This window comes from Pangasianodon hypophthalmus, chromosome 8 (genome assembly GCF_027358585.1).
Source record: "Pangasianodon hypophthalmus isolate fPanHyp1 chromosome 8, fPanHyp1.pri, whole genome shotgun sequence".
In the NCBI taxonomy this organism is placed as follows: domain Eukaryota; kingdom Metazoa; phylum Chordata; class Actinopteri; order Siluriformes; family Pangasiidae; genus Pangasianodon; species Pangasianodon hypophthalmus.
In genome coordinates, this window is record NC_069717.1 from 8,739,439 (window position 1) to 8,763,288 (window position 23,850).

The 23,850-nt window shown below is 37.8% G+C and overlaps 1 protein-coding gene across 1 annotated transcript in view; it reads right to left on the minus strand.

Annotated features, from left to right (window-relative positions):
• sema3bl (sema domain, immunoglobulin domain (Ig), short basic domain, secreted, (semaphorin) 3bl) overlaps positions 1 to 23,850 on the minus strand; it is a 42,755-nt gene that overhangs the window by 3,697 nt on the left and 15,208 nt on the right. Inside the window, exons 2-15 of the mRNA XM_026923540.3 lie at positions 21,854 to 22,014; positions 16,890 to 16,949; positions 12,583 to 12,702; positions 10,324 to 10,414; positions 8,047 to 8,163; positions 7,671 to 7,819; positions 5,494 to 5,608; positions 5,252 to 5,321; positions 4,860 to 5,004; positions 3,967 to 4,198; positions 3,776 to 3,867; positions 3,649 to 3,690; positions 2,199 to 2,424; positions 810 to 943 (exon numbers count right to left, since the gene is read on the minus strand). Of these exons, the coding sequence (XP_026779341.3) occupies positions 810 to 943; positions 2,199 to 2,424; positions 3,649 to 3,690; positions 3,776 to 3,867; positions 3,967 to 4,198; positions 4,860 to 5,004; positions 5,252 to 5,321; positions 5,494 to 5,608; positions 7,671 to 7,819; positions 8,047 to 8,163; positions 10,324 to 10,414; positions 12,583 to 12,702; positions 16,890 to 16,949; positions 21,854 to 22,014 (1,754 nt within the window). The remainder of the gene's footprint in view (positions 1 to 809; positions 944 to 2,198; positions 2,425 to 3,648; positions 3,691 to 3,775; positions 3,868 to 3,966; positions 4,199 to 4,859; positions 5,005 to 5,251; positions 5,322 to 5,493; positions 5,609 to 7,670; positions 7,820 to 8,046; positions 8,164 to 10,323; positions 10,415 to 12,582; positions 12,703 to 16,889; positions 16,950 to 21,853; positions 22,015 to 23,850) is intronic.

Consider the following 23,850-nt stretch of genomic DNA (forward strand, 5'->3'; position numbering starts at 1 on the left):
GTACACACTAACAAGAGGTTTTATTATTATTTTGTTATTTATTTAATTGATTTTTGTATTCATGTGTATAATTATTCAATTAAAAAATATTATTGCACTATTGTAAGCTATTAATCTGAAAATTATTAGAGGATATTGAAATATTGAAAGCTTTTACCTGATTTATTTTTTTATTTACATTTAAGGTATTTTATATACAGGTGTGATAAAATCTTCAAGTGAATTCAAGAAAGTACTTATTATTATGTTATTAGTTCTTTAAATGTTATTAGTTGTTTATCTCAACACAAAAGATCTTCTTAACAGACGTAAGGCAAGGCAAATTTATTTATACAGCACATTGAATGAAAAATTATAAAAGTAGAAAATTCATGAAAATATTTACCATTAACAAATAGCAAAGTTCTATTTTTTTACAAGTTTATTATTAAATTATTAAATATTAAATAAACTGATATTTAATAATTAGAATAAAACAATAACTTTTCATCATTGCCTTACAAATGAGAAACAATTATCCTCCTGAAGCAAACCCAAACACTTCTGACAAATTTGCCCTAACCATACAAATGTCTGAGAAAATAGAGCAGTGTTTTTAAACTGTGATGTACAGAGCACTAGGTGAAGCAGACCATTCTACCTCTATCCATCTTCCAGTGGCAGGATTGCTACTGTGATGAAAGATATCGTCTGGGAGCTTTGGAGAGTTTTCCCTTATGTCTGAGATTTTGAATGTAAACAATAAACGGAAAGACTTCGACTAAAATGTTTATGTAAAACTTTCAGTTGAAACTCTTTGTCCGTCTCACCTCCTCCAGATGTTCATCCCGCTGGATGTGCCAGGTGACAGTGGCTTGTGGAGATCGAGGGACACACTCCAGAAAGGTGCTGTTGTTCTCTGTGCCATACACAACCCGCACTTCAACCATGTCTACGTCTTCCACTGCAGACAAAACACACTAGTGTGAGGACACACACACAGATGCTTATTTGAACTGTTATAGTAAAGAGGACAGTGTTTAGTTTTACTCCAAATGAAGGCAGATGACACTAGGTGTGTGTGTGTGTGTGTGTGTGTGTGAATGTGAGTATGCTAGTGTATACACAGACAAGCGCTAAAAGGTGTGACAATTGTTCGATGTAGTTCATGTAGAGGTCAAGTTTCAGTGATGCAGATAGATGTGTGTGTGTGTGTGTGTGTATGATGGACCTGTCAGTCTACTGAAAAGTTCAAATCGGTTCATTTAGCAGGTAAAGCTTAGGTTTCCAAATGCAGGTGTGTATATCAGGTGTGTTAGCACTTTTTGCTTTTTTTTTCTCCTTCCTTCTTCTGTGACATCTTTTTTCTCATTCTCTCTAAAGTGATGAGAGATGGTCTGGCAGTACTTCTGAGTTGAAAAGTTCATGAAGTTCACCAAAATCCAATGTTTTTCTAGCATGTCACGAATCTGTCAAGCTACACACAACTTCTCTCAACAATGCCACTAACAGTGTTGTGCTTGTGTGTGTCTGTGTGTGTCAGTGTGTGTCGTGTGAGTGCTTGTTAAGACACACTGTTTTATAGACAGTCAGTGCTGTTATCTAGTTACTGTAGAGAAAACACTTTCATTTGAAGTTGAAATGTAATGTGAACAAGCATGTGATGTTTACTAAGGACCTATTCTCTCCGTTTTGTGTTCATGTTTTTAAATTTGCTGTTTTTGGTTTTGCCTTAGTTTCTGAATTCACCGTTTTGTTTTTGGTTTTGTTGTAGCATTTTCTGATTTGCTGTGGGTTTATATTGTTTCAGATGTATGGATTATTTAGTGCAGACGATCCAGGTACCGGCATGTTTTTGAACAGGTGGATGAAACTGAAAAACCCAGAGGAAACCTACGTGAACACAGGGAGGAAATCCAAAACTCTGCCCAGACGGAAACCAAGCTCAGGAACCCTGGGTCTGTGAGGTGGCATCACTACACACTGCGCCATCAGGCTGCCTGTTTTGTCAGTTTTGTTGTAGTGTTTTCTAATTTGCAGTTTGTTAATCTGTTTTGCATTTATGGACCACCATATCCTATGGTTAAAACATCCTGATTTTTTCTGTAGTAAAAATAATGAAAGGCTAAGTGCTTGGAGCCCTAGTGGGTGTAAGAGACAGACATTTCTGTGACAGTAATTGAACACCATTTCCATCCTCTCCCCCCCGTCTCTCTTACCGCTCTGGTTCTGGTCTCTGCACTGCAGTGCTGGGTTTGCGTGTCTGATGTCCTGTCTACGGTAGCGACGTTTAGCACTGGGAACATAGCGTGTGCAGGTGTGTCCGTCCCAGGCGCAGTAGGGGTCTCGTGCCAGGCAGCACTCAGCACACGCTTTACCGTACATGCTGCAGCGATGCAGAGGAACCTGTGCTACACCAGCACTCGAGCCCACAAACAGTGATTGCTAAATGGGTTGGAGGGAGAAAAAAACAACAATCTTACGGCTCATATACAGCATATAATTTTTGATTTATTTTCTTTTTTCTGTCTATCTTGAAGTGAAACAACTTGATAGCTGAGGTGATGAATGTGGGAATGAAACATGACATGGTATTATTGGTACATTTTACCCTGCGTGCATGTGCATGATGACAACATCAAAAATAAGATGTTAGGAGGTGAGCAAAAGTCATTGCTCAAAGATTTAATGGATGATTATGATTAATTGTGCACAATATGATCAAGGATATAAACTAATAAGCTCAATTTTGATTAAGGTAATTGCAAATGTTTTGCTATTAATTGATCAAATACTAATTAAAACATGAAAATGTTGGCAGAAACTACTGAGGCAGCACTCATTTTGTAAATTAGGGGGGAAAAAGGCTATAATCATAGGAATGATCCTGATTATTATTATTATTATTATTATTATTATTATTATTATGGGGTTGGTAGGGACTTACAGAAAATGCTTTTGCCTCAGTCCTTCAAGTTCGAGGCATGCACCCGTTTTCTTTTCCTTTTTTTTTTTAATATTCTGTGCCACTTGTTCAAATGATTTTTTTTGTTAGGTCCTGTGGGATCCCAGTCCTGATACATACATACTCTACCTAACATGTCGTCACATGCTTTAGTCAGACTCAGCACAAGCCTCTTGTATGCTTGAATGTTGTTATTACAAGAAAATGAATTAAATCAGGAAAGTAGCTAGCTAGCTGATATGTCAGAAACTGACTCAGTCTTTTTTATTTGTATTGTTTAATTTACAGGTTGGTAATCAGTGTTGAAAACAATTGTTTTTCAAAATGAATCATACAGGCTCAGGTTGAGTATCTTTCATGTGTCCCTACCAAATTTCAACACACACACACCCTTATAGTGGCTGCTCAAATCTTACTTACCACATTTACTTCAAGTCTGGGCGAAAAGACAGCACAGCAGGTTGTGTTGCTTAGTTTCCATTTGTTTTCCAAAATATTAAATTCTTTTTTCATTGCCAACACAAAAATTAGCAACAGTCTGATTGAGGTTAAAAGACACTAAATACACTATCTTTTGTTTTTTGTTAGCATAATGACCTGGATCCACTTGAATATCGTTTTCTGAAAACAATGTGTGTGCGCCAGTCCTTTCATTGGAATATCAGTGAAGTATCTGGAAGGACTGACGGAGTATGAAAGCTCACCCGCTTGACTGAGATCTCCATGGAGGTGATGGGAGTGGGCACCTGAAGCAGAGACATAACAGAGAATGAGACATGAAAAAAATCTTCACATGAATAAAACGATGAATGTGACAGCCCATAAACTCACCTTGAAGACCTGTAGCTCCTCCAGTGTGATCTCCTCACTGGTGATTGAGTTGCCATTGCGCAGTGCAATGACCTTCAGGACGGTGCCAACATCTGCATGGGTCAAAGGTCAATGAGATTTAATCACACCAACACCAACATGACCAGCAAGTTTAATTATACACTACATGAACAGACACCCCTGGATCGCACCTGTGCCAATGAACATGACGTCGTAAGGGCCGTCCTCGGCCATTGTGCGGTCCACGGTGATGTGTGTGAGTCTGTAGGGGGTAGAGGTGCGCAAGAGCAGGGGCTGGCGGTGGGTTGGGTACACAACCTTCCACATGAGAGGATGAGAGCGAGCAAACTGCAACACAGCGTCTGGGAACTCCAGAGTGCTGCCAAACATACGGCCAGGCTGAGCAGTGATCTTACTGGGGCACTGGGAGAGAGAGAGAGAGAGAGAGAGAGAGAGAGAGAAAATTAGCCACTGAAAAATAAATAAAGTATAATAACAAGGCCACCATTAGAAAATGAAATTTTGCAACACACTTAACAGAAGGGTTGATTGTAAATACTAATGATCAGAATAGCTAATTAAAATACACTTATTGACCACTTTATTAGGAACACCTGTACACCTGCAATTATCCAGTAATGTGGCTGTGCAATGCATTAAACCATGCAGATACAGGCTAAGAGCTAATAGTTCAGTTAGTGTTCACATCAAGAATGGAGGAAAAAATGTGATCTCATTGACTCTGACTGGGGCATGGCAGATGCCCGACAGGCTGGTTTGATTATTTCAGAAACTGCTCATCTCCAGGGATTTCACGTACAACAATCTCTAGAGTTTATACAGAGTGGTGCAAAAAACATCCGGTGAGCGGCAGTCCTCAGAATGCACAACGTGTCAGGCCTTGAGGCAGTTGGGCTACAACGGCAGAAGACCACATCACTTCTGTTAGCAAAGAACAGGAATCTGAGGCTACAGCAGGCACAGGTTCACCAAAACTGGACAGTTAAGGATTGGAAAGACATTGCCAGATCTTTCTGATCAGTGCTTGCATCAGATAACAGATTTTGGATATTTTGATTCTCACCACTCCAGGTCTGGGATATGGGACGCGTCCTTCGTAAGGTCCCCACTGATAATCCGGTCCCTCTTTATGAGCAAAGGGCCCATTGAAAACCTCACGAATATCAGCCATGTTATACACACATACAGCGTAGCCCTGGAACACGTTACTGCAGGACAACACACACACACATGAAGGAACATGTCATATGGTACTGTGAAGCCATGAAATTAACTATAATATGTAACATGATTATGAAAAAAATATAAATCAGTAAGTTGCAGTCTTGTAATGATTAATTAAAAGAATACTTAATTAAAAGAAACTTTCCATCTTAAAGCATTATCATTTTTCAGTTTTCTACTAAACTTCTTTATATCAAGAGAGAAAGTAGTGTAATCATATCCTGGAGGTACCTGATGGTGCTGAAGATGGCGTAAACTTCTGGATTTTTTTCGTCCTTAGTCCTCAGAAGAAACACATCCTCTGTGCACACACAAGTGACACGAAAACACACACACACACACACACACAGACACACACACATATATATTACATATTCATATACAGTACATATTCATTACATATTCATATACAGTACATATGATGATTAATTGATGCATATTTCAATGTGTGTGTATTTGTGTGTGTTTCTCACCTAGCTGGTCAAAGTGTGTGTCAATGCCATGAGGTCCAGGAACAGAACACACCAATCGAGCTTTAATAAACGTACTCCATTTATTCACCAGTACTCTCTTCCCTCCAACATCATTCTGGAACACACATATTTAATATTTATTACCTTTTTGTGTACACTAGGTGTTTATGTAAAATTAGATAGGTCATCTTAAACAAGACATGCCAAGTTAAACCTTCAGAATTTAATTGAATTCATAATATAATCCAGTACATTGCAAACTTTGGCGAAAGAATCTGGCTGAAATCTGCAAACTTGCATGTACGTATTACAACAGAAATGGTGAAATGTTATGCTTACAGATCCCTGAAGGGTCTATTACCTTCTGTATCAGCAGTGCACATACACAATAAATGTATTTGATACACAGTTATATTGTCAGATTCAGCACAACTATGCAAAATGAAAGACTGTGTAAAAGACATAAACGTTTGGATGAATAGAAACTTCTTTCTTTTAACTTCTGACAAAACAGAAATGCTGACGATTCTAATTACACTCAAGTTATTGATTTTGAAGTTATTGAAGTTATTGCTTGATGGTTTTTCTGTAAAAACTACAGGTAAAAGGTATAGTTAAGGACCTCGGTGTAACCGTAGATGATGGTTTACCACTTGATTTCCATGTAAGTAACATCTCTAGAACTGCTTATTATCGTCTGAGAAACATGGCTAAAATAAGAAATATGCTAGCTGAGAAACTAGCACATACTTTCATAACCTTTAGATTGGACAGCTGTTACCTGCTATAAAGTGCATTCAGTTTCCTGTATTCCAATTTCAGTGTGTGCATTTTTTTCTTAATTCTGACTGAGTCTGATTATTAGTAGATTATTATCAGTCAGATTATTAGTAGATTACTAACCAACACAAGAAGCTTAAAATCATTCATAATTTAAAACCATAGTTCCCAAAGTGGTGGTAGTGAAGCATAGCCAGAGGGTCTGTGACGTTATTAATCAGTTACGACAGTGCAAATCACAACCATTATCAAAGTTAGTGTATTTATTATGAAGTTGTTATAGTTATTGGCCTGTTTGCCCTGACACTTGAACTGAATGGGTTTAATCCAAACCTCAACAGTGCAAAAACAAGTAGCCTATAAATAATGTCAACTGTAATCTTTTATTTAATGATAATTTGAATCAAAAAAAATTATGCAAGTGGAAACTTCAGAAATGAACAAAGGTCTATGGCCAAAATATTATTGCACACATTTAAATAATCTGTGTATTGTTTGAATAGTTGGATTATGTTTGTCAAATAAATCTGTACTGAGAGCGTTTGAGGAATTTTGAGAACCCCTGCTTTTGAGAACTTCACTATAATGCAGAAGGAGCAAAGTAACAGTGCTGTGACTGACTGAAACCAACTGTGTGTGTGTGTGTGTGTGTCCAAAAGTCAGTTAAAGCTCTGTGTTTATGTATAAACTACTTTCTAAGTATTCCTGTGGGAACAAGCTCATTTTAATATCCCATAATAATTCAGACCATAACACATAAGAAGTTCTAATACTGTAATGGATTGGCTGCTATGAAGCATAACATCTGGGTGAACAGACTCACACATGCTCACACTCTCACAGACACTCACAAAAGTGTGTTTTTAAAACACTTGAGGGATGATGAACAGTGTTCAGGGTATATAGAACATGTGCTGATAATCCAGCATCTTTCCAACACTTGCGTGTGTCTGTAATTGATATTAACCATAACTGGGTTTAAATGGCCCTAAAGGAGGATGTTTGTGTGACCATGTGTGTGTCTGTGTGTATAGGTGCACGTGTGCATTTGAATCCTGGGGACAGTAAATTGTAGTCGAGCCCGAGGTGTGAGTGAGCCTTAACCTTTTTCATTTGACCTCTAGGTTATAGTCCTAGGAGAGACATTCACCCTACTGTAGAAAATCCATGAGCATATTTACTTGATGCGGGTGTGTGTGCGGGTGTGTGTGCGTGTGTGCGCACACATGCATATGCCTGTGTGACTGAGTGTGTGGTGTGTGTTAGATTTAGAAGAATGCCAAACATTCTGCAGCTGTGTGTATAGGGAGGGAAAAAACATACCAATTGTTTTGGCATGTTTGTTTCTCTTTGAGTGTGTGTGTATATGTGTGTATGTATGGGAAAGCCAGCCTCACCGCACACACTCGTCCAATGCGTGTGTGTATTGCTGCCTCTCCCTCTCTCTCCCAAGCCTCACTCGCTCTTTCGGTGAAAAAGAAGTAGACTTTATCATCATCTTTATCTGCGCTGTCTGGAATGAGGTGTGCGGCCACGAACCTGGGCTCTGATCACGCACACACACATACACACGAAAACACATACACACAAAGAAAGAAAGCTGATAAAAAGCGGAAAAAGACAGTCTGATAAATAGTTATGTGTAGCTAAGAAACCTTTCTTTAATTCTTAATAAATCATTCCCTTATCTATCCATATCATCTGAACATACGTAAGAAGATCAGAATGAAAATCAGGATGTGATATCATGCAGCTGGGGTCTGTGTGTGTTACCGTGTAATATTTTCTGGTCTGTTTCAGTCCTCATGGGAGATCGATGCCCCAAACTCCTCAAAATTACAGAGTCACGTCCCAGGAAATCAGCCGTCAGACCTGTGTACAGCTCCCCACCTGGGAATGAAATAAAAAGGCGTGGAAGGGTTTCATAACCGCTGCTGGAATCAAATCCATTCTGACACATTAGGAGACGCTTATTGAGTGCTAACTCACTGGGGACTGGCATTGATCAGATGTACTGTTGCAATCTGAGCCACAGCACACACACACACACATTTGCTCATATGGCAAGTGATGACTCCTGTCTACAGCACATCATATACTAAATATCAACTGCAACTGACAACCTCAGATATACACCCTTAACAGAATGAGCCAACACACACACACACACACACACACACACACACACATATATATATATATATATATATATATATATATATATATATATATATATATATATATATACAGTATATAGTTCCACTATCTGGCAAATAAACAGTACAGTCATGCATGATGTAAGTGAGGAAGTTCTGCTTGAGTGAATATTTGTGTGTTGTGTGCTTTCTTCACCCCATCACATGTAAAATACAAACATCAGTGAATGCCCCAAGGAAACTGCATACACATATGATTCTAATTTATAACATAATCTGCTAAATTACTAGTGATCTCAGAATGTAAAAAAAACCTACTGAAACTAAATGAACCTAAATTCAATCTGAAGCATTCTTTCCTCACTTGGAAAATGATGCTATATTTAATTGTCTTTTGCCACTAGCAGTGATCAGATTGGCTTCACATGATCTTTGGGGGCTGTGGACTTGGAAACTAATATGGTAATGTACTCAAAATGGGTGCAGGGACCACAGGGGTCCATTAAGCATAGCCAAGGGGTCTGCAATTTTTTAAAAAAAAATTCTTATAGTGTTAGAAATCACAACCTATCATTATCAAATTTGTATTTTCTTCCATTTTCTCCCTAATTTGGTCTTAGCAAATTCCCTCCCATCAGCTAGATCTCTGCTATCTGATCTGCTATGACAGCTACCAGCTGAGGAGGGTGAAGGCTAACACGTGCTTCCTCCAAAACACGTAAAGCCAGCCAACAGCATCTTTTCAAGCTGCTGCTCATGCTGTATCACAGGGTGGCGTAACACACTCGGAGAAACGGATTAATCTCGAGCTTACAGATGCCTATGATAGGCTAGTGTCACTGACTGACAGGGGAGAGAGAGTATAACATCTCTCCCACCCAGACAGCATGGATCTCTTCTACTCCTGGCCACAGATGGCTATTTCATCATCAGGATTCGAACTCATGAGCTCCGGAGGATTGGGTGAACTTTTGTGATTTGTGTTTATTATTGAGTTCTTATCATTTTTACCCTGTTTGACTGATCACTTGAATTAAAGGGGTTTAATCTAAAACTCAAAACAAGCAGTACTATAAATAATGTCATCTTGGACCTAAGGTGTTATTTTGGGAACCACTTCAGGAAAGAAAAACTCCAATATGTCTCCGATAAGTAGCCAAAATATTATTGTACATATTTAAATAATAAGAAGCAGCACCGTGGCACAGGCAGTAGCGTTGCTAGCTCACAGCTCCAGGGTTCCCAGTTTAATTCTGAGCTTAGGTTACTGTCTGTGTGGAGTTGTGCATGCTCTCCTCATGTCTGTGTCATGTGCATGGTGCCCTGCAATTCAGGGTGTATTCCAACTTCATGCCCAGTTTTCCTGGAACTGGCTCCAGATCCACCACAACCCTGACCAGGATAAAGCTCTTACTGAAGATGAATGAATGAATTTCATTAAAATTAATATTTCAGTAGCTGTTCATAAGAATAGTGAGTTGAGGGGCCCTTGGAATTTATTTTGCAGTTAGCATGGTCCCTTTATTCAAAATTTGAGGTCACCTACTGAAAACCAAATTAAAAACCAAATTAAATATTGAGACAAACAAACCCAAATATTCTGTTTAGTACTTTGTAGCATTTATTAACTCCTTAAACTCCCAAGACTACATGACCACTATCACAACAAGGTGCATTTGCTTTGATTGTATCTTGGTGAACAACTCCCAATATGTCCAAATCAACTTGCTGTGTAAATCAGGGATATCTCTGGAGTTTAAATATCGGCAGTAAAAGCACAATGACACAAGAGGATTTTTTTGTCCCTGAGTTCTCCTACATATAAATACCCATGTACACACCTTCTGTACTTCACTAACTTCACACACACAGATCATCTCTAAGTGGAACCTACCTGTGAAGGTGCTGGCAAACGGGAGCTTGGGGTCATGAGGGCATCGTCCTCTCCCATTTTCCACACTGGAATTCTCCAGGAAGAATGCATGCTGTCAGCCATAAAAAAAAAAATACACATTTTTTTAAAATCAGGAGCGAACAATAAAACCTTAAATTCACAGTTCACAAACTTAAAATGCCTAAGGTTTACTAAATGACTGATACTGTGGATAAATAGTAGAGTCTGGAAAAAATGATCGATTCTTAGATTCACTGTATTGGGATTTTCTTTTGAAATATTCTGCACTGATACACAATAAAGTAATAATAGGCCATAGGTTTATAATTGGCCATAGGTTTATGCATTTTTATTACTGAAAATGTCAATGGCAACAAACATTTCTTAAAAAATATTATAATAAAGAGCATGAATACATTGAACATGGTGTTTTTTTTCCATAATGGATGAAGATCATATCAAGTTTCATTAGAAATCCTGTTAGAAATTTAAAAAAAAACCTGAGATGTATTAAGATACATGGAGAATTAAGAATTGCTTTTCAAAATCAAATTGTGATCTGCCTAGAGTTATGCACATTTAATAAATAGATGTGTACATCTACTAATTATTATTCATTATTATTTTACTGCTTGTCAAAGATAAATTATGCCAGTGAGTAAATTTTGTCAGAAACATCTGGCCATTTTCCATTTACTTCTGGCATTTTAGGCATGTGGCTAATAGCATAGCTTTATTTCATTAATAGACAGCTTTACTGTGTGTGTGTGTATGTGTGTGTGTGTGTGTGTGTGTGTGTGTGAGTACAGTAAGTGTATGTCTGTGTATGTTAAGTGTGTGTATGTGGGTGTGTGTACAGTATATGTCTGTACAGTATACAGTAACTGTGTATGTTTGTGTGTCAGTGTGTGCAGTAAGTGTGTATCTACAGTCTGTCTGTGTGTGTGTGTGTGTGTGTGTGTGTGTGTGTGTGTGCAGTTTCTGTCTCTGTGTAGTGTCTGTGTGTACAGTTCATGTCTGTATGTATAGCAAGTGTGTCTGTGTGTGCATGTGGACTTCATGTCTGTGTGTGTGTACCTTGGCACACAGAGACAGACCTGCTCTTTTACACCCTTTGTTAAAATCACCAGATGTTCACTCCACACACAAACACACACACACACACTCACACACACAAATCTAATCTACTATTCCCATACTAAGACACCAGAGGAAATATTAAAAGTGAAATCCCCTCTCTGCCCCTCTGCAGAACTTTCATCATCTCCTTCTTTATCTCTCCTGTTGAAATCACTTTTCGCATCCCTCTTTTCTTCTCGACTTTCTCTGTTCATTTGCCTCTCTGTCTCTTCCTGGGAGCTTTTCTCATATTCTTATATCCAACCTTTTTTTCCACTCTCACTTTCTTTCAGTTGCTCCATGTTCTTTTGTTCATCTATTCTTAATTTGAAATGAAAACTGACATTTACATTTGGCAGTGTGTTCTGCTTTCCTCAGGACCTCATCCTCACCTCACGTTCATCCTTACTTTCATTCTCACTCTGTCTGCCTCAATCTCCTGCCTGCTCCATCACACACACATACTCATTAATCTCTCTCTCTCTCTCGCACACACACACACACACACCGTCTGGGCTGCTTATTTGTTCTATCCGTTGCAGAGTGCTTTAAAGCTTTCTGCCTCTCGCTCTGCTGTGGATTATATCATCCAGCTGTTCCACACACAAAACATCTGCACTTAAACCAATAAAAAAAAAGCAATAAAGTGTGTGTGGATGTGGTGTGCAGCCATGATGTGTCAATAAACCTGAAATGGACTGGTAGGCAATCCTCCAAGTGTGTGTGTGCGTGTGTGTATGTGTGTGTGTGTTTATATAAATGTCACATCCAGGACAGCAAGTTTGTATGATCAATCAGAGTGTTTGCTTTTCTCTCCTCTCAAAATCAGGTCATGACCTTGAGGGTCAGCCTGTGGGTGGGATGACCTTTGCCCCAAAACAGTTTCATCTTTGATCTGTTAAAGGAGCTTGGTCACTCAGGCTGTGCATTCGGACATCTTTTCTGTCTTTTGCAATGGCAGACTGTATCCTACTTTTCATGGTTTTTGGTTCCACTTGTGAAACATGGTTCTTCTACAATGCAACCCAGACCGTGTTTCAAAACTTCTACCACACACACACTCACACACACACACGGTCATTAATGGACAAGATTTCATGACAGGAGATGTGTGTATTTATTATATCTGTCTTTGCATACCTCTCCACGATGTCCGACGTAAACGAGAGCACACACGGGTTGGAAAGCTCCAGTTCCACATGCCAGGAGATGAGTCCGGTTAAAGGGGTGTAGAAGACGCACGAAATTAGCACACTCCGTCTGTAACAATACACACATGTGCACACACTTGTTTACAAGCTCGACAGGCAACAAAATAGATGCATGCCTCAACTCTTTCCTAAAACATGTCTTAATGTCTTCCTTCACTCAGTTTTATAAAAGGTACCACACTGATACATTAGAGCAGATGGTTTCAGTCTTTTCCCCCATGATCCCCACTTCCCAGTTTTTTGAGAACTTGCCCACCCCACCTTCCCTTAAAAAACTGTGTCTAAAACTATTATCAACTAGAAAATCAAAAAAAATTAAATAAGATCACACTCTTATAATACATCAGAATGGGGGGATGGTGGTAAATACAGTGAACAGTAAAAAACATAACAGTACATTTTCAATATAATATTTTTACAAATCACTTATTTAATGTCCCTTTTGATGCAATGAATGGTTTCAAAGCAAACAAACAGCGTTTTAAATCACTGTCCAATTTTTATTACAATTATTGAAAATGTGTTAGATTTGACACTTCACTGTAATATTTTAAACTATTTTCTAGTCAAACATTTCAGCCTTACTTTCTGCTTTGGCTGAAAACTGAAAGTGGCAATATAACTATTTTCAGCCAAAATTTTTCAGTGGCATTCCTAAAAAAAAAAACCTCAAAACATTCTCTATTTACCATGACAGAAAGAGAGGGCATTGCATCAGCACATCTTTCAAGCGGAGAGCTCCAAACACCTGCGTGACTGTCAATCATTCTGGATTCATCTGTCGTTTTTATTTTTTTTATTTTTATTTTGTGCTCTGTTGTTAAAATCTGTTTTAACAGATTTTGGCAGGTCTGAAAGGATCAGTTAATTTATTTATTTTTTTTGTATTTTCTATCTCAGCTGCACCCACCAGCAATTCCTTCCACAGTTTTAATACCTCTGCATTACAGTGAAAAACCCAAGACACACTTTGAGGCGGCTGAAGCAATGGAGGGATGAAGGGATAGAGGTTTCTTAGTAGGAGGCAAACTCTATAACTGTCAGTTTAACCCATTTCTAAGATACTGATTTAGCAGGGCAGTCAATACATTCCAGTGTTCCATCAGGCTCGGTGAAAAAGTCACACACAGAGTCGGCTCTGCGCACGCTACAGCTGTCATCTGGGAATCATGTGACTGTCAGTGCTGTGTTCTGATCAGACATGAAACACAAAAGAGTTTGTGTTGAAACAACAGAGTCTGGCAAACAACTGATGATCCATGTTATGCTAACTTACGTTGGTCCAGGTGTGCAACACACGTGACTGGTGACTGGTGTGACACTGTGACTGGTGATGTGGCTAATTCTTAATTTTTATTATTTTTCAGTCACTTAAATTCTCAATTGTACACTATTAAAGCTGTTAAGTAGTTTTAAGTATCGCACTGTAATTGTACATTTCACTCATACAGTTTCTAAGTTTATAAAGACAAAAATCTGAATTATACTTCATTATATCCTTTAATCTTTTTTTTTTTTTCATTTTAATGTGAAAAAAAGTTAGTGTTATTTTTTAATGTGTAATTATAATTAATGCTCTGTTCATTTTGTTTATTAGAGGTTCTTAATGGAATTCTGAAATAACTGAAGTTTGGCATAAAGACCACACCTTTATATTGTATTTTTAAATTTTTCTTTATCTACTTGTATGCAAAATTCTGTTTAGGTTAGATTCTGTTTCTAGGTCACCGGACAGCATTGCACTGTACATTGTACTTTATAGGGTTGTGTGCATGACCAATAAAATGTGAATTTGAATTTGAAGCTCCACCTTCCTAGTTAACTTCATATAATTTTGCCTCTCTCTCTTTCTCCTCTACTGACAATGTTCCCGCACTGATCACCTCCCGGTCTCCTCAGTGCTGTTCAACAACTCCTACTCAAGAATCTTGAGTGCTTGGCTATCTAGTACAATGCAGAAGCGGTCCGAAGGTCCAGCCAAAGTTCTCAGATTTCTCCCCACTTTGTACAGTTATTTATTTAAGGGTGTGACCTGCAGCGCAAATGTTTATTTGGTTTGCATTTCACTATTGTCACAGTGAAATTACAATATCCATGACCCTGCTGTAACAAACATATAACTTTGTCAGCCATTTTACACTCAGAATTGGCTACAGAAGATGAATTTCTGATGAAAATCTGTGATTGAGCTTAAGTGAAGGATCTGTGGTCACAGCACACAGGCCTCGTGGCAGTGTTAGAGCAGGGTGTGTGTTCTTAACACTGAATCATTCATCCTTCATGTTTTATCATTAGGCTGAGGACAAGGGTTTAAACAATAAATGTAATAAAATTACAGAGAATCAGAGTAAACACTAACAGCAAAAGGAGAGACAGCGATAAAGGGAATTCATTGAAAACTCAAAGGGAAATAAGGTGAGGTTTGTTCCTGTTCGTTACAGTGTAAACTGCCCTGCTGTCGGTTCACAAGGCTCTCGCTGACCAGTCAGAAACAAAGCTAACGTTTCAGTTTAACAAAAGGCCAAGGTCAAAGTCATTAGATTACAGCATATTCCCTGAACGCTCCACCCAATTAGTTCAGGAAACTGTCACAATGCCCTTATGTGCCCTACACACACACACACACACACACACAAACATTACTTTATATACAGTGAGGTCCGAAAGTCTGAGAGCACATTGAAAATCTGGGATTTTTTTTTTTGAATTAGAAATTAACAAAGTTTTAGGATTTAGAAATTTTTTAAACAAAAAAAAAAAGAAAATTTCAATATCTTAAATATATAATATTGAAGAATCTGCAGAATTTCTAGGTCACTATTTAAATTTAAGCAAGTTTGATATTGAACATGTTAACTCAGAAAGGTCAGATTTTCCATGTGCTCAGATGACACACTGATGGATTTGATCTGACATGCATCAACAGGTTTTACACAAAACTTTGGAGTCCATGCCAGCTCAAGCGCACGCTGGGATTAAAGTAAAAGGGGGATGCACTAAATACAAAGAAATTTATTTAAATATTTCTAAGATTCATGTTATTGCTGATAAAATAATTTATATTAAAAAAATGTATTTTCACTAGTGGTCTCATACTTTTGGAGTACTTTTACACACACACACACACACACACACAAAGAGAGAGGACACAGAAACCCATGTCCATTATAAACAGTCTGATAAATGGTCATGATACTTTTATTTTCTTTATAAATAAATCATTTCCTTATCTAGACATACCATCTGAAGGCTCGTATCAAGATAAGAATAAAAATCATGACGTGATTGTACTATCCTTGTGAGGACATTTCATTGATATAATGATTAATGCTGTGCAAACCCTAACTTTGACCTCAATATCTAAAAGGAAAGCTTTTGGCTCTTTTTGTTTTTGTTAAAAAGAAAAAAAAGAAGCAGTTTTACTCATGGTGACCAGCCAAATGTCCCAACAATACGTACGGTATTAAGGGTACATTAAATAGTATAACCCTTTAATGAGAAACCAGCCTTAAATAACACACTCATTTAGAGTCTCATTAGGATCTGAGAGCAGCCAGTTAATAAGTCATTAAATACACAATGCAATGCTAACTTTTTTGTTTTGAACAGGACAAGCTAAATGCTAACGGACGTAGTGTATATGACATTGACCTTAAGATGCGGCAGTGGAACACTATCGGCTAGATTGATGATTTTTATTTAAAGAAAGAGATGAAGAAGCAGGATAAACGAGAGTAAAAGCTAAAGAATGATGGCGTCTTTGGGGCATAGCAAAAGCCAGAGAAGCTCATTATACTTAATGAGGCTTGTGAGTTCCAGTGAGTTCAAGGAAACGTGAATAAGTTAAGTCAACATGTCAAATAGTTTTGTACACAGCTCCACTTCTCAGTGGTGTGAAAGCAAACTTCACATATCTGCACTTACTAACCACACCAAAGCAGTGCTACTTACCTTATTAAATCAAAGGGGTCCAAGCACCAAAGGCAGGGTTTACGTTTGTATTTGCCAAGTAAGAAACTGTTTAAAATGTTGTAAAGCTGAAAATCTCAACTTCAATACTTTTTGGCCATGATCTAAGTACTGATCTGTTTGGATAAGTATCCATTTGGAGCAGCATTCATCTGTGTCAGGATCAAACCTACACTAAAGGATAAAAGTTTATAGGCAATGGACCTGGAAACTGGTCAAATTAGGAAATTAAATTAGGAAAACTAGACATAAACATCTTCCACTCACCTCTGGGTCCTTTCCTTTTAAGATACAGTCTTCTCTGTTCCCAGGCAATGGCCAGTGGATCTGGAAAAAGAAAGAGTAAGATGATTTATGGATGAATAAATGAGTAGATGGATGAATGGATCTCATTTAGTAATCTTATTGCAAATCCCATAAACTTTAAGCAGAATACAATATTTTTACTACACTGAAATAAAGTCACATTAGGATTCTGGGAAAAAGCTGCAATGACTAAACTATAAAGTAACATAAGACAAATTGATTTAATCTAGGCTTTACTCATTAGGTTCCCCCATTACAAAAGAAACTGAATGCTAAAAATGGAACATTAATAAAGATATGTTGTATGATGTTGTGACTGTGATACCATACACTACTGGAACAGGCTTTATTTTTTCAGATGTGCACTAAAAGCATGTGGATGCTTGCCCATGACCCCCTGATGTGGGCCTTCCTCAAATTTTTGCACCAAAGTTGGAGGCACATGACTGTCTAGAAAGACACCAAATGCTTAGTCAACAGCAGCAGTGTCTGAGACAGTGGAAACAGAATAACATCGTCAACCCAACATGACCCATAACATGACCCAATTTATCATATCTTCAGTTTTAATGCTTCAGACGAAACAGCGTTATAATGATCTGCAAACTGTGTGATCCAAAACCTGTGGAGATATTGGCATTTCACAGCTCAACATCAAACCTTTGGAAACATGTACAGGTAAGCCATTTGCTAGCTGAGTGAACTAAAATAACTAGCCAGATCTTGTGACGTTTTACAGCATGAAAGCTCAGCAAGACATTTCGGTAGCGATTGCTTGTTATGTTATATATATTTAAGTACTGCTACATAGATGACTATGTAGCTAGAAACATGAATGAACCTGCTGTATGTAGGTAACTTACAGCACTGGTTTAGTCATCAGCATTTGGGTAAGTTAGCTAACAAGCTTAGCTTTCTTTGTATACTGTTATTGGAGGTGGTGTTCACTTCAGCATAGCTCAGTTGGTTAGTTAACTTCATTGTTCAAAATTGCATTCCTCATATATAGAACATTGTTGGATTAGATGTGTCAATTGTGTAGACAAAAAAGTAATTAGTCTCGTAGTTTTTCACCAGATGACTTATTTTTTCCTATATGAGCAATTTTCTTGATTACTACTTTTAATTTTTCTCAAGTGAATTATTACTACAGGAGCAGTATTTTTATTCTGGTCAAGTCTTTCCACCACTAAATAAATTCAACATAAATGTATATGTAACTATTATTTGTAAGAATTTTTCTGGTGGAAAATTATTATTCACTTTATTCAGACAACAACAAAAATGATTAAAAATCACAGACCAAATGGTTCTTTAGGCAACCAAAAAAACTTCATCTATGCATTGCTTTAAGAACCTCTTCTGGTGCATTTATTTCCAAGGGAGTACATCAACAAATCTTTTAGAGCCGTATAAACCCTAAATTTTTTATTGGTGGATTAAGTGGCTTTCGTTTATATTTCCGAACACAGTTAGGTCAGTCCTGTAACATGTGGAACTGGATATCTGTTACTAGATCATCATGTAATTGGTCCAATATTAACGTTTCCAAGAGCCAGCTTGAGTTTTAGGCCAAGTTGTGCTAGTTCTGCAGCTGTGAGCATTACCACAGACGGGGGAGATCAGACTCTTTATAATTCAATCAAACCACTGATATGTCATGTTCTTTTACTGAATTTCATCACTATAAATCTAAAACTGAACACAAATCAGCAACACTGACATGATTTACTGAAGCCATTAGCAGTCGGCATCATTAGTATGTCATGCCTTGGGCAAGACTAGCAGCACAAGCTGTAACTTGAGCATGATTCAATCGGTTGCTGAAAATGTTTAACCATTTTAGCATGTGCTTAGTATTTGATATGGGAGCTTTTCTTTTATAAATCAACACTAATGTTTTTTAAAGAGCCTTTTGATAAGTTCATCTTACGTTTCCTGGAAATCATCCAGTCAGGGTGTAATTTCCCTTTACATTTCTTTACTAATATAAAAGTTGATACACATCTAAACTAGGAATATGATGGTTTGTGTAGAGGTGGTGAACATCTTCCTCAGTGAACCACTCACATGGTTTAGTCATCAGTGAGTCACTCCTGTTTATTCCCTCTTACATGTAGCTACATTGTCTAAGTCCGGATGCTGCAATCAACTACCCAGCATCCTTCCTCATCCTGGAGACATTTCCTGTCTTCTCGATCGAGCTTTATAAGAGCGTACCTGATCCAAATAAAGACCTGTGTACTGGAGTTAGTCTGTCATCATACTAAGCTGGCTGTAGGCTGGTTTTGACTTTGTGTCTTTTGATGAAAAAATAACATTGCTAAAAATGTCTGAGGAAGTGATGAAGGATTTACACAAAAAAGCACCGTGAGTTAGTGCTTTAGTTCCTGTAAAGCTGGTCAGCTGTTATTTATGGAATGAGTTTCCAGCGTCATCCAGTTTTTCAATAACATGACAAGCTGCAGGTTTTTTTTTAATCTTATAAGTTCAATAGAGATTTTAAAAAACAGAAGCTGGTGAACTGGCTATAGGTGTTACAATGTAAGTGATAACTTGTTTCACAAACGTTCCACAACATTAAATATGACTATAAGTGGTTAAAAAGTATGATGTGTAGATCATTAATAAATTTAAAATAGTGTAATGATTAGCAAATACCTGTGGTATAGGAGGAATAAAAACACTTTTTTATTGGAAAATAATCAATTTTAGGGTGATAACAGTAACTCCAATTGGTGTGAGGTCACGTCATCGTTGACTGTTTATCCCAAAATTTAACTTTAGCCCTAGGGTGAGTAGTTAATACGTTTCAAGTACCCCATTTAACTGTAATCTGTGCCTCTTCTCTGGCACTTATAGTGCTGAAACATTATTTTATTTATTTATTTATTTATTTTTAAATCCGGATGTAGTTTAAAACTACATGCATACATAACACACCAAGTCAGCTGTGGCACAGAATTCCTATAATGTAGAATGAACTATTATTGTGCTATTGTATAGCTTGGTGGTTTTAAGTCAATGGAAATTAGAAGGTGAATTGGAGCATTATGTGGTGAAAAGTGGTAGCGTCTGGGGCAAAGGTCAAACGTCATGACCTGGGGAGTGGCAGTAGCTCTTGCGTGTCTCTCAGCACAACAATATTCTTTGCTCTTCCTATTTGGATCATCTGACCAGCCCACACACACTGACTAGGATTTAGGAGGCATGGTTATAGCAAACACACACATAGACACACACACAAATGCAAGCACACATTATATGTTTGGCGAGGCTGTGGCAATCAACAGTTACCACAAAGTACCATCATCGTAAGGGTAGCAGGCACCAGAATACTCACAAACCCAAGTGTGCGTGCACACACACACACACACACACACACACACACACACACACACTGCATTACACACATTTTTTTAATGGAAATAAATATTTCTGTAATATTTCAAGCGCCACTGTTTTCTACTTTTTGAACAATTGTCTTTCATTTTTGTCACTAAAATAATTATTATACGGTCTGAAGGGTAGTGAGCAGCTGCTTCCTAGAAATGGAGGTCTAATAAAGGAAGTGATCCTCAGACTAATTACACACAGCTGTAAAAAAAAACCTTCCTATAGAGTCTATAACACAGCCTTTACAACCAATCTGCACATCAGACACCATGGTTAATCTCCTCTCGTAAGCAGACCTCATAAACCCCACTATAATATAAAACCTGACATGTATTAATTAGTGGGGGGAATGTTAGTGTTTATAATTCTACATGCTCTAAATGAGTTTTCACAGATGTGTTGGCATTTTAAATGTTATACACGTGTGTAAGGTTAGTTTGTGTGAGTTAGATGTGTTTGTTGTGTTTTTGCCTTGTCAGTCTTTTAATTAAGCCTCCTGAGAAAGCTGACATGGTACCCAAGAAAACAAACACTATGGTTAATGGTGTGTGAATGTGTGTGTGGGTGTGTGTGCGTGTGTGTGTGTGTGTGTGTGTGTGTGTGTGTGAGAGAGAGAGAGAAGATTTGAGACAGATTTATGCTCCAGGGATTGCATTATCACTTGCGGTGTATGTGTGTGTGTGTGTGTGTGTGTGCGTGTGTGTGTGCTGGTTATCTCTTCTGGATAACACATAATTAGAAACAACTTTTAGCATAATAGAACACACCAACATGGTCTTTTCAGGAATATATTATTATTCAAGGTGAATATCTGATTTACAGAATTTATTCACTACCCCAATCATGTCATCTGACACATGTTTGCTTCTTTAGCCTGGAGCTATGAGGATAATGTAGTGGATGTCTATCTCATGCAAATTCTTTTCCATAAATACATACCTCAAACAACATTGCTAGGATATGTAATTTCATTTCTAAACAAGCAATTTTGTAAAATTAAAAAAAAAATTTTTTATTTGTATATATTGCAAAGCTTTTGGTATAATATTAGAAAGTCTCCTAATTTACAGATAAAATTGTTTGTTATATCACTCAGGATGAACATAGGATGGATGCAACTTACACATCAATATCCATGTTCTGTTTCCACTCTGACACACACACACACACACACACACACACACACGTAAAGCCTCAGAATGGTGAGGAAAACGTAGCTGTAGATGTTCTATATATATGATCCATGAGAATAATAACAAGTAATTGTACAGTAAAGGTCTACTACTCACTGGATTTATAATATATAAATGTTCTGAAACATTAGAAAGTCTCCAGCGCAGGTCAATTTTCTGGCTAACATCAGAAAACAGTGCCATTAAATATTGTGCAGGCTAGACTGAGCTGTAAATGTAAACTTTGCTAGTAAGTTATGCTAGTTGGAATGCCAAAACTTTGCTATCCCAAATTTCAAAACAGCTCTTCACCCAGATAAATACAGATATCACAGTTTACAAGTGTGCAGGCGATACCTCTTTAGCATCTGTGTGTGTGTGGTCCAGTCTAAGAGAGTAGAGAACATCCTTCCCTCCCAGAAAGAGCCTGTCGTGATACTCATCCAAAAACATGGCCGACAGCTGCAGGTCCCCATGCAGGCCAGAGAAGATGGAGGTACGATTACTGGCCACCAGGTCTGATCAAGAAAAGCAGTAAAACACATTTGTGAGAATCAGTTAACAAACACATACAACCTTATTCTTGTTGAAAATGATGCTTAGATGTTCCAGGCCTGGTTTCACTGAGACACACATCATGAGGACTGCACTGAAAGTTCACTTCACTCCCTTCCCTTCGGCTTCAAATTGAATTACACATTAAATCTGTGAGCCCTAACTTTATAAGCAAAATAAACCCAAGATTTTCTTCTTATTACCCCTGATTTGTACTATCAATAAAACTAATCCTGATATTACCTATTATTCAGTTATCACATTAGTTTGGACCTAATGATTTAGATTTTCAGACAAACTTGTTTAGATTTTGATTAAGCAAGGGAGCAAAACCTACACTTGGCCTTCAGAACACATTCCTCAGCATTTCATGAATATTTTATTTTATTACAATTTATGTAAGGCTTCGTTATTACTTGCAAACAAGAGACTTGTTTCCACATTATGTTAAACAAAAAGGCAACACTTTCCTTGGACACTCAAATGAACATAATATTAGCCAAATATGAGGGCAGAAAGAAATAAAAGAATTATAATTCCATGCATTACAATAATTTCACAGCCTGGTACATGAGAAGAGAGAAATAATTAGCTCTCAGGACTGTACTGTTTCTCTATTTCTCTGACCCCATTTCACAGGGGGTCTATCCCATGTCCTGCATCGTAGTGTTTCTCATGCTAATTAACAACCCTTCCCAAGCTGAGGTTTGCATTTACATTTATGGCATTTTGGCAGATGCTCTTATCCAAAGCTCTTTTCCTTACTTTTATCTCATTTATACAACTGAGCAGTTGAGGGTTAAGGGCTTGCTCAAGGGCTCAAGTAGTCCAAGTGTGTGTTAGATCTGGGAAAATACAAAAAAGTGCAGAGTACATTGCTCGCTTGCTCACTTCACATTCTCTATTTTATCCCACTTATCACCCAGCAACTCACATTCCTGCTTCTCGTTTCTGCCCTTTCATCTTTCCCTCTGCCTTTTTCCACACTGGCTCAGAATCCCAGGAGCCATAACACACAATCACTAACCTTTTATTTGTACCAAGCATCATTCAGTGATGTTGCCCTCTCTCTCTCACTCTCTCTCTCGAAGAAAGAGAAGAAATGGATTTTTCATCCATCATATAATTCCTTATTAGAATTTAACGAGCAAAGAAAGCAAACATAAAGGAGGAATAATAAAAGAAGAACAAAAGAAGAAAAGGACGGCCCATAGATTAAAACCTGTGTTTAATTTTTGCTTGTAATGAAAGCAAGCCACACAGCCAAGAGCACATAAAACACAAAGACATACACAAACACACATACACACACACACATACACACACATATATACATATACCTACAAACTGACTGATACAGAGACATACACCTACAACCAGATGACTTTGCTACAGTAGATAATATTCATACTGTCTGACAGAAAACCAAGGCAATAAGCTTGCACATAAATCATCCCCCCAAACACACACACAAACACACACATCTTACTGCCAGAATTTGAACTTACGGTACGTTCAAACATCCACGAACAAAGGCCTGGCACGGCTAATCAAATCGTAAGCATAAATCAAAAATATCATGCAGTGCCCTGGTTGAGAATAAAAACTTACCACATCTGAGTGGCGCCATGATATGTATGTGTGTGTTTGTGTGTGTTTGTGTGTGTCTGTGGGTGTTTTGTGAGATGTACAGAACCTTTGTGTCTATGAACCCCAAGTGTGTGAACCCCAGCATAGTCCTGTTTTTTATTTTGACTCAAATCATGTTCAGAGACATGTTAGGCTTGGCTGCATATGTG